This window comes from Juglans regia, chromosome 7 (genome assembly GCF_001411555.2).
Source record: "Juglans regia cultivar Chandler chromosome 7, Walnut 2.0, whole genome shotgun sequence".
NCBI lineage: Eukaryota > Viridiplantae > Streptophyta > Magnoliopsida > Fagales > Juglandaceae > Juglans > Juglans regia.
Genome location: NC_049907.1, coordinates 35,121,235 through 35,133,352, shown reverse-complemented (window position 1 = coordinate 35,133,352; position 12,118 = coordinate 35,121,235). Strand labels below are relative to the sequence as shown.

General features: G+C 35.8%; 2 protein-coding genes across 2 annotated transcripts; both read right to left on the bottom strand.

The window, feature by feature from the left end:
* Positions 1-3,004: 3,004 nt before the first annotated feature.
* Positions 3,005-4,779, bottom strand: LOC108995028 (basic proline-rich protein-like). Its single transcript, XM_018970483.2, has 2 exons — positions 4,395-4,779; positions 3,005-3,648 (listed from the first exon to the last, which is right to left on the bottom strand). The coding sequence occupies exons 1-2, from the start codon at positions 4,541-4,543 to the stop codon at positions 3,285-3,287; spliced, it is 513 nt and encodes a 170-aa protein (XP_018826028.1). The 5' UTR covers positions 4,544-4,779; the 3' UTR covers positions 3,005-3,284.
* A 1,128-nt stretch (positions 4,780-5,907) lies between these two features.
* On the bottom strand, positions 5,908-11,625 carry LOC108995060 (probable serine/threonine-protein kinase At1g54610). Its single transcript, XM_018970551.2, has 7 exons — positions 10,811-11,625; positions 10,268-10,552; positions 9,803-10,120; positions 9,379-9,606; positions 8,440-8,540; positions 7,636-7,753; positions 5,908-6,639 (listed from the first exon to the last, which is right to left on the bottom strand). The coding sequence occupies exons 1-7, from the start codon at positions 11,150-11,152 to the stop codon at positions 6,358-6,360; spliced, it is 1,674 nt and encodes a 557-aa protein (XP_018826096.1). The 5' UTR covers positions 11,153-11,625; the 3' UTR covers positions 5,908-6,357.
* Between the last annotated feature and the right edge of the window lie 493 nt (positions 11,626-12,118).

The window sequence follows — 12,118 nt, the reverse complement described above, 5'->3', positions numbered from 1 at the left end:
TGAGACGAACTCTTCAACTAGAATCTTAGGAAAAACAAAAAAGACAACAATATGGCAAACAAGTGACCAAGCTAAAATGTCCATAGGGAGATCCTTCATATCACACTGATCATAATTTTCTTCTAAGCTCCACTAGTTTTATACAACATGTTAGTTTTATACAATATAGTTGTTTTAGACCATTACTTAGTATTTGTCAAATAATCCACCTGGAGTGCTTTGTTAATGAGTGCTGTCTAATTCTCAGAAGAGAAAATATATTTGCAGCTATGAATTGTATAATCGTCGTATAATTACTTTGAAAAAATTAAATAAAATATGAGATTTACATGAAAAAAATTAAATTTTTAATAATAGATCTCACTCTTTTTCAAAATAATTACGTGATGTTTACGTACTTCATAATTCATAATTAAAGAATCAATCAATGCAAAATCACAAAGACGTCTTCCACAAATCACAAGCCTTCAGGACTCTTGTGCAGATAACTCCTACAAAACGTCTTCCAACTACATACCTTTAGTAATAGCGCCATACCAATAACAAAGAAGAAAAGTCAAAACTCACCATCTGAAGCCTTTTTATCTTCCCAATCCTATTTTGCAAACTCACAAATAAGACAATAATTATAGACCACATCTAAATGTTAAGGAAAAAATTATAAGTACATTGGCTTTGGAGAAGCGCCAATTGATAGAAAAGTAATTAAAATTACACTTTGGTCCCACGTTCCTCCTACTCCCAAAAAGAACACGTTTCAATTCTATAGTAATATTATACATCACACTCTCCTTTTATATTGATCATATTAGATAATATATGGTACATTTATCACCATTAAATGATAAAAAAAACATACAATAAATGATAATTTAATGGTGATAAATATGTCACATCATACTTAGTGTGATGATAATATAGTGTATAGAATTTTCCTTCTTATTTACTTCAGATAAGACCCACTCTATGTGTGTGTATATATATATAGCATAAGAAAAATTCTATACACTATAAATGATCATTTATTGTATATTTTTTTATCATTTAATGATGATAAATGTATCATATATTATTTAGTATGATCAAAATAAAATGAGAGTGTGATGTATAGCATTACTAAAACAAGAAAGATGAGCTAACAGAAGACAACAATTCAAATATAGAAGCGTGACAACAGGATATGCAGCATTGAGCTTTAGTCAAGATGATGGCCATTAAGAAGCCACAATATACATATTCCATAACCGGTGTCAGTCTTTGTTCTTTCCCTTCAACTGGTGTCATGTTCGTGTCGAGATGAAACATGCATATTCAGGATTACGAATCATGTACTGCATTTTTATGTAACACATCAGCAAGTTTTTTTCACAAGTACTAATTTAGCTAATGACTTACAATTAAATCAATGATACTAATTGACTTACAAAATTAATAAACTAAATATGGTAAAATTAATCATATTACAATTCATATGCTAGCCTATTATGAATATATTCTATTATGATAATATTTTAACATCTCCTCAAACTAATCAAGATGATGATCTTGAGTTTAGAAATAAAATCACGTTGCCGGCCAGGTAGATGAGATTTGGGGATCTAATTGATGTCCCGATAGAAGAAGTCTCTATGGCATTTGTGGCATAGAGACTTCTGGAGGACAGTGATTGATGATGAAAATTGATGATGAAAACTAATGTACGAAATTGATGATGAAAATGAGGACAGTGATTCATTAAGCACATAGAAAGGTTCTGGAGGACGTGTAGTGAATTAAAAATAAGAATTTGAATATGAAACTTATCATGAACGAATAAAAAAAAAATCGCAAGAGACACTGAAAAATCGATAGCTCTTATGCCAAAATGTCAATGACAACTTGTACAGTTGATTGGTAGTCTGATATGAGAAAAACCAGATTGAAAAAGAGACGTAATTGTTAACAAATAGATGAAGCACGAACACAAACAACAGAAAATTAGAAAACAAGATAGAGAAGAGACCGGAGGGAAATAGTATTTAAGAGCTAAATCTTTGTTATTCTCAATTATTATTGAATACATAATATTTGTCTTTATTTTTAGTGAATAAAGCTAGAGAAAGAATGGAGATACAATAATCAACTACAATAATTGATACTAATTAATTTACACAATAATCCATATATGGTAGAAAATAAATCATATTACAATACATATGATATGCCTACAACTATTTTCCATGCTGGGTAATTATATGTCTACAACTAATTTTTTACAACTATTTTACAATTTATTTTAAATTAATCAATGTAATTATGCCACTTCATTAAAAAAGTAATTACAATTTTACATAGAGTACCCTTCATCTTAAATAGAGCTGTAAAATAGTTGTAAACTAATTGTAAATTTATCATTTTCCATAAAAAAATATTATGAATATATTCTGTCATTAGTTTAGTAATAAAATTTATGAATTATGTGACTTGATTTGAACCTAGTTTTATCTTTATTTTTTAATGTATATGGGATGCCATTAAAAAAAAAGAATAAATAAAAAAGTAAATGGATTAATGCCATTGAAAATGGTCGGGCCAAGTATGAGATGAACCAGGTTGGGTTGCATATTTCCAATATACTTTGATTCGACTCACATGCCCGTGTATGGTCTTTTACGCTTCGTTTGTTTTCACCAGTACTTTCAATTTATTTTATTTAATTATTACAATTTATTCAAATTCATATATAAAATAAAATAAATAATTTAATTTTTCTAAATCTCAAAATAAAAATAATATTAAAAAAATATATTCTAATAATATTTTATTCAACTTTTTACTTTAATCTCAATTCATCTTATCTACGAAAGCAAATAGTCGACTCTCCTCTCGCCTGTGAGAGAATTAAAAAACTTGATTTGCAGCTGATCATGTGAAGGACGGACATCTTTTAATGTAACTGATCGTGATGTATGTCTTTGTATGTTCAGTGCATGGATATATTGTTGGATCGGTCATTTATTACACAGTTTCTAACAATTTTAAGTAAAGTTTGCAACGACATGGCAAAGAAGAAGCTTTCAACAATACTTAGTTATATATTGTGGTGTTATTATTTGTGAGTTCGATGCAAAAAGAGGATTCGGAAGATATCAACTACGGATCAGATACAAAGAACAGATCTAGCAGAAACTTTGGTGGGAAATGACTTATTTGAACAAACGCAATAGATTTCTTTGCTCGAAATCGTCATAGATGTCTGGAATGGAAAAAGATGGATACTCTCAATAATATGTGAAATTACAACATTAAGGTGGCGGCGGCGGTCCAGGTGGCCCTCCAGGAGGTCCGGGAGGGCCAGGTGGAGGAAACGGGTCAAAAAATGGGTCAAGAGGCGGAGGGCTACTTAGGGGTAAAGGAGGAGGCCCAGGAGGAGGTGCCCACAAAGGGCCAGGAGGCGGTGGTGGTCCAGGTGGCCCAGGAGGAGGAGGAGGTGGTGGTCCAGGTGGGGGAGGTGTCCAAGCAGGCCCAGGAGGAGGTGGTGGTGGTGGTCCAGGTGGGGGAGGTGTCCAAGAAGGCACAGGAGGAGGTGGGGGTGGTGGGCTAGCAGGAGGCTCAGGTGGACCACCAATGCAGTCTTGGAGCAACCAGCAGCAACATATCCAGTAGAAGCTGCCGAACAAAAGTAATCACTTGTTAGTTCTTAAATTAAACATTTTTTAAAAGAAAACAATGCTACTCTTTCCCGTTGGGCTTCTCTAGAATTTTCTTTTGGAAAATGTTGTTTTACCCACCAATTCTTACCACTCTACTTGCCTCCTCCGAAAAAAAAATTTATTTTATTTTTTATTTTTATTTAATAATTAAAAAATTAATTTTAAGTGTATTGATATATTTTTTTATTTTTAAAAATATTTAAATATATTAACAAAATGTGAATAGAAAAATAAAAAAAAAATGCAAAAGCAACTAATGGTAACAATGAGCCGTGCAGCACTCTTTTTTTTACTAATTGATATTTTTTAATAATATTATATATATTTTTTTTAAATAAAATGTTAAAAAAATGCATGAAAAATATAGATGAAATGTACTGGCAGAACCTCTCACCAGTGGTTGTAGAGCCACCCAAGAAGAAAAAAAAAAAAAAAGGGTTGAAACTTCACTTTTTTGGATGAAAACTCGAGTTCACTTTTTTTCTCTCTCTCTCTCTCTAAAAAAACATATGTTCATAATTTCCTTTAAGATGGGAAAGCATAATAAGAGTGATATAAAGCAATCCACGGTTCAGCCAACTTGGAGAAAAGCTAAAACTGATCAAAACTTATAAAAAGTCGGCCCTATTTATGTCCCCCCAACACATATGCACTCTTGATGGTGAAGGAATTATAATATGGAATAATAGAATTGTCACATACCAAGAAGATATGGTGCTGCATAATCCACTGAACAAGCCACCAGAAAAGCCCGGTGGTCCAGGCCATGGAGCCGGTGGGCCGGGAGGTCCAGGTCCAGGTCCAGGAGGAGCCCAGCCAGGCGGAGGCCCACCAGGACGCGGTGGTCTCATTCAGGCGCAGTACTGCTACTGTCACCGTAGAAACTTGCAGCAAAACCAAGTTATGAGAGTAAAGAGATAAAGTTTGCTCGGGTGTGTGTGTTAAGGTTGGAGATAGCTAGCAAGCAATCAGTGGGAAAGCAAGAAACAAAGAATAGAAGATAGGGAGTTAGTTGGGGTTGTGAAGATGCAGTTCGGCCTTTGTACACGTATATATAGAAAGAGGCTCGCTCTCAGATTAATGTACGTTTTCGATATGCTACATATACATGTATATATAGATTTTGCGACAGCCAGAAATATGTAACGTGAGACGTAAAGCAATTATAGGAAGTTGTTGTTAGCTTCACATTAACCTGCCTGTCAAACCCAGCAGCTGTTCCTCTTCCACCTACCTTTCTTTGACAAGTATAAAATAGATATGCAAGAATTAGGAGATCAACAGATACATGGCCACTAATATTTCTAGAGGAGTACTTGCATGCACGCATTCATGTGAAAACTCGTGGGAAGACTCTTGAACAGCCACATCTTTGAATGCTAAGTAGAGCTCGATTCTCTGTTGCCATTTAGAAAGTTTGTTGCTCTAGAACAATGGCTGCAGCATGAATAACTGGTAGCAGTTTAGGTCCTTTTGAGGATCTCTAATTCATTGAGCTTCACGTATCTGTTCTCGTAACACTCTACTTCTTTCATACAGAAAAGAAGTCAGGAACAGAAGAATTATAAGGTAAAAAAGAGGCAAAGAAAAGGAAAAAGATGGTATTTATATACTGTTGTTGTTATTTTTAACAGTAAAAGAGGGTTAGGAATGGGAGTATTGCTTTTAGAATTGGAAGTGGAATGGGCCAATTGAGTGCTTTAATTTGCTTTTAGGCAATTGTCTGCGTGCAATGTTCGAGGAAAACACTCAATTACCAAATGCATTATTATTAAGTGGATGATTGGATTTAGAGATTGATTTCGTGCTGGTGAAGCAAGCATTAGAGAAGATTTTGTCATGGGTAATTAAGTACTCGGAATATTTGACAATGTTCATATATCAGCATTATTCAATGGGGTAGATTGGTAGTCGTCACCGAACGCTCTCCCCCCCGCCCCCCGAAAATCGCATGAACGGGTTCAGCATACGTATGGACACCCATGACTTATTTTGTTTAATTGTTCTTTATTTTGGAGACATTGGTGGATTATAAACTGCCATTCTTTTCTTTCTTACCTCTAAATCCACAAGCTGTGCCGCTTGGAAACCATTTTTTTTCTTTCTTTTTTTTTTTTTTTGGGGGGGGGGGGGCTTGTCTGAGCAAGAGCATACAGTGTACGATAAATAGGAGTTCTAGAATAGTGCAATCTCTTAAATCATGGGTGGGCAAACATTTGAACACTCGAGTCCAAGCTCACTTCTATCAATAGACCCCAACACTGGGAATAAGGATTGACTAAAATATTCGTTATATGAACAGCCCGAAAGCAAGATAATATAACTATATGAAAGTACTTCACTAAGAAGAAACCAAGATATACAGAAATCAAACACCACTAGGTAGGGTTTATTATAATTTCAATAGTTCGACTGACCTAATAGAGTATTTCAACTCGAGAGAAATAATATTAAAAAAAAATATACAATATTGAGAAGACTCGCAATACAAAAATAGAACAAGAAATGTGAAAACTGAATTACAAGATGTGTAATACCTCTCTTTTTAATTTAATTGGCTTTCCCGGCTCGAATATACGAAGACTGAGAGTGAGCAGCATTTGCAGCCTCATGAATTAAGATTATATGACATGACTGTTTCTCTTTGATCCGAGCAGAACCCTTTTTATCTTTTCTTTGATGATTTTGACTGTGCATCACCAGATGTATGTTTCTTTCTCCTTGGAGCACCACCAGCAGCAGATTCCACCAATGGCCCAGACCAAGTTTGGATAGATGGTTTTGAATATGAGAAGTGTGTAGAACTGAATGGAACCTCAGGAGGATCAAAACCTGGATCCATATGATGTGCAGAACCCAAAGGATAGCCAAGCGTTCCATCTTGGTGTGGAGGAGGAAACTTCTCACTCTTGCTCTTCGCATTTGCATGTGTTATTAGCCGCCTCCTCTGGAATTATAAGTAGCATAAAAAATTAAAAATACAGTTATCATAACTAATCAATTGGAAATAGACTCCACTGGCTTTGTTTTAAGAGATACAGTACGAGCCTGAAGAGGACTAAAATCTGCAGGAATGTGAAGCATTTATAACTTATGGATTCTGCATTGTGAGGAGAGGGAGAGAGACGGCACCATTTATGAAAGTCTCAAATCAGCAAAGAAAAAGCAAAGGTGTTCTAATCTATATCCTATAACTTAGCATACAGTGCTCTCTATAATTAGATAATTAATCGCTTGACTCAGATACTAGAATGTTAGTTCACTATATCTTGGCCCCAGCAAAAAGGTATGACCTGCTATCCATTATTAGTAGTTCATACTAGTCAATTGCTACATAAGTCCATGCGTGTCAAGCCTAAGACATATATGAGTTTCCCAAGGTTTCAAGCATTATCTATGTCATTTCTCAACAATTCCACACATTCCTTCCATCAATACTTCAAACAACAACACAGCTTGGCGCACCAACTTATTCCTCATGATACAAAAGTCAGTTGTTCCTTTTTATTTCTCTTATGCTAAGGTAATTGTATGGCATTATTCACAAATTGGCGCCGGTTAACCATTTACTAGCAAACAGGCTCTTTTGTTTCTAGGGAATTTGCATGCTTGAAAGTGCTTTCCCTGCGAAAGCAGAGGGAGAGAAAAGTAAGACATCAGAATTATAGATAGAATTATACCATGGAGATCCACAGGCATCTCCACTCACATGGATCTACCTAATCAGCCAATAATGGAAGAGTTTGAATGTTCCTAGCCTTTCAAGGTAACACTTTCTCGTCCAAACAACTTAATCCATTAAATTTCACAGAAAGTTATTGACAAAAAATTATCCTGTCTGTCCAAATGACCGGAGCCTCGGCAACTTTGTGCTGTTAACTTGATGCAAAACATAAGCTAGAAATTTTTTTTTTTCCTGAAAGGAGCAACTTATCTGACATACATCAAGATTGGCTTGAAGCTCAGCATTTGCTTCTGGTGCAGGAATTGCCCTTACAGCTCGATCACGTTGGCGAGATCTTTTCACACCATCAGCGTTAGCTTTCCCAGCAGTTCTCAATCTATGGACCATGGTCATGAAGCTCATTTAAGGTTAGAATTGGAGAGTCCTTTACTCTTTTTTTTGCTTTTTTTTTTTTTGGGGGGGGGTGGAAGAAAAATAAAATAAGCCATTAATAAGATATTTAGACAATAACAGAAACGCTTGTCTTTGCAAAGAAGAGCAGGATGAAGATGAAGATGAAGAAAAAGAATTTTCAAATGATCTAGAAATTAACTCATATAAGAAATGCCTAACAAACTGGACTATGACAAAAAGAAAATAGTAAAAGAGCAAAAAGAAAATAGTTCATCAGATGAAAAAGTCCCTATGACAAAAGTGCAATAGTGCTGCAGACATATTATGAGGCACCGGATTTGAGTAATTTTTTTGTTTTAATAGGTAATCAAGAAGCACCGGATTTGAGTAATATATGGAAATTGTTAAAAAATTTACTTTGTCAAATTCCCTACACAAATTAATTGACAATTTTTCAGATTGTCTTTTTTAAGGTAAAAGGAAGGAATAATCAAACACAAGTCGAGTTTAATGGAACCTGATCTGAGCTATATTTCAGATTGTTAGATAGAGCTTTATAAAGAACCCTCGCAACATTATACAAGCCTAAAAAGCCATGCACTAAATTCAACCACTACCAAACTCGATTAGATGAACAAAAAGATATCAAAATTAATTGCAGCAATCTACCTTCTAGCTTCCTCGTCCCGTAGCTTAGCATCCATCTCCTTGCTTGGAGGATATTTGGGAAGGCTAGATGGCTCGCATGCAAAAGGTTTAGATGTGAAGAACTGCCCAAAAAAAAAAAGTAAAATCACATGTACACATCAAATACTCTTCTATAAAATTAAAAAAAAAATATATATATATATATATATATATGGTTTCAGCTAATGAATATGCCATTTAGGCATGTGTAAAAGCATAAGCTTAAAGAAATCTACATGAAACCAAGCATGGACACTAGTCACACTACAAATTTAAAGCTCAATACAAGCTTGAACTAATCCCTTTTATTCTCTTTTTATAGATAACTATCAAATTCTTGGCTAGCCTTGGGTCTGCTCATTTGCATCCAGCCATTGATCCATAACCTAAGTGAAAATGGAGTCTTTTAAACACTGCTTGATGAAAAAAAAATTGTGTTTAAAATGAGAGAGAAAAAGGCACTCATATCTCCAGGCTCCAGCAGTAGTAACAAAGCTCCTGTCTAGAAAAGTCAAAGACTAAATACATCCAGATCGCTTAAGACCAGAGTAAACAATACAAATCAAATCTTGATGTCATGGAAATTAGATTGCATTCAATTAGCCAAAATAGTTTACAGAACCTTGCTTTCGTCTATCCAATACCAAAGTTTATCAGTCTTCATTGGAACTGTTTTGTAATTCATAGTATATCTCGGTTCTCCTTATAAACAATATAGGGAGTGCAGAGCTCTTAGCTATCAATACAAAGTTAACAATTGAAACAAACCTAGACAGAAGATGGCTAACCTTAAAAAAGATGTCTAAAGAAACTTAACAATGAAGAAAATTGGATGCTTCACCCAGATATTCTTAATCAAACCAGCCATACAAAGAGGCAAATTAAGAAGATTAAATATAGTAGTTGAATAAAAAATCTCACTTCACTCCTCAATGCAGCAGTGGCCGTCTGACGTTCAGCTGGGTCAATTGCAAGGAGGGTCTCGATTAGTGGCAACGATGATGGTGGAAAATCTTTGAAAGTCTCTGTGATGCATCGCTTGTATGATTGTTGGGGCTTAAATATGGTTGCATGTGGCAACTTTGACTTTTTCCAATACTCTTCAGATGGAGAACCACAGAGCTTAAATATCTTATGAAGCTGCTCCACCTAATTAACGTAAAAGATAAAATTCATCAGCAATGGCGGCAACAGAAGTGTTGGGTACACAACAACTTCAAGTAACACAGAATGCAATAGATCTCCAGTACCTCAAAATATCAATTAGCCCATAAAGAGCATCATAAATATATTGAAGAAAGCAATAAATTAATTTATAGAACGCATTCAAACACAGAGTAGATACCTCTGTGCGACCAGGCATGATAGGCTTCCCTGCCAACAACTCAGCTAAAATGCAACCAGCACTCCAGAGGTCCACACCTACACCATAATCAGTAGCACCGAGAAGAAGTTCCGGAGGACGATACCATAAAGTAACCACCCTACTGGTCATAGGCTGCTTGTGATTAGGATCGAAGAACGAAGCCAATCCAAAATCAGCAATCTTAAGAACTCCTTCATTGTCAAGTAAAAGATTTGACCCCTTTATATCACGATGCAGCACATTACGGTTGTGACAGTGTTCAAGCCCAGATAATAATTGGTGCATATAACATTTGACCTGCCACGTCCATAATATATACGAGATACGAGATAAGAAACAACAGGGCCTCTTCAGGATTACTGGCCCATAGACTAAAAGTTACCCAAGGCATATATCTCTCTTCAACTAAACTAATAAAAAAGTGGAAAATAAGACTGCCAATACCTGAGATTCTGTGAACTTGATTACAGGGCTTGCAGCAAGGCCAGCCAAATCATGCTCCATATATTCAAATACAAGGTATAAACTACAGGACATCCTCGAAGTCACCAGACCTTCCAATTTTACAACATTGGGATGATCTAAACGGCGCAGGATGAGAATCTCTCTGGCCATGAACTTTACGCTCTCAGGCTCCAAATTGTCAAATCGAACCTTCTTCAATGCAACAATCTTTCCCGTCAAAGCATCCCTGGCTTTGTAGACATTACTGTATGTACCTTGCCCAATCTAATCACGATGGATAGAAGTATGAATTAAAAGACTGAGACATCCATAACCTTATTGCTTGAAGAGAATAAAAAGGTAGCCAAATTGATTATATTGGCATTAAATTTATTCCAGTTAATAATTTTGTTTCCTTATCTTTCCCCCCACATTTTTCTCAAATACCAAACATAAATAAAACTACTTCAACTTTCATCAAAATAAAGAAAGTCGCACAAATACTAAAACTGGAACTTGAGCAGTTGAAATCAAAAGGATTACCTTATCGAGCTTCTCAAAGGTGTCGGCTCGCCGGGGCGTCCAGCCATTGATGGCTTCGCCGGCGACCGCGGAGAGCCAAGAGGGCCAGCCGGCGGCCACCTGTTCTCCATACACGTGCTTCGGCGGATTACTCAACCGCGGATTCGGCCTCGGCCTCGAAGACCTTCTCCGAGGCCGCGCACTCCTCTCCTCCTCCTCCTCCCCCTCCTCATTCTCCTTCCGATTCCCGCCGTTGTGAGCCTCCCCAACCTCAGCTCTCTCAGCCCTAACCTTTTCCTGCTTCCTCTCCTTCTGTGCCTCACTCAGCTTCGCCGATACTTCTCTCCCAAACACACACCCCATCCCACTCTCTCATCGACTCATCCTCTCACCACATTTCCCGCAACTTTCTCTGCATCCAAACACAACCTCCCCAATCAACGAATCACACACACAGAAACACGCCGAAACCCTAATGGGATAAAAAAGGGAGTGCTGGATTGATTACAGAATGTGCATACGCTAATTGAAGAGGGCGAAGCTTTTTGGAGACAAAAGTGAGGGAGAGCAATGATTTGGAGTTGCCCACAAACTGTGGCACAGTCGTTAAATAAATTAATTAAAATCGACCCCTCTATGATCCATACACACACAACAGCAACAAGCAAACACTCGAAAAAGGAAAAGCACAGAGAAACAGTAACAAAAAAAAAAATCTTATTTTATGTGTGTGTGTGTGTGTTTTTAGAGTGAGGATTTTGGGAGTGAGTTTTCAGTTGGACTTCCACAGCTCAGATTCAAAGATTTGTGTACTAGAAAAAAAGAAGGAATATTTATGGATCACTCTCTCTCTTGGGTCTTTGAGCTTTTTGACTACCCTGACCGAAGCCATACATACAGCCTGGACTGTGAGGCTCAATTTGTCTTTCTCAATTTCGGTACTGTCCTTTTTCTTCTCTAAAATTCTTTTTATTCTATATAATAAAATAAAATTAATTAATTTTAAATAAATTAAATAAAATATTATTATTATTTTATAATTTAAAAATAACATTATTTATTATATTTTATATATAAATTTTAAAAAATTATAATAATAAAATAAAATAAAACAAGATAATTTCTGTATCCAAATCATTTGACCTAAATTTTTTTTAGTTTCGATGGCATATCTCTAAATATATATATATATATATATATATATATATATGGTTGAGTGGACCTTTTTGTAGGGAAAGCTTGTGGTGTGTCCCATAGGATACCAATAACTGGTGGCCACGTCAACCAAAAGAAAAGGGATGACTTTTATTACCTTTCAATTTGAAATAT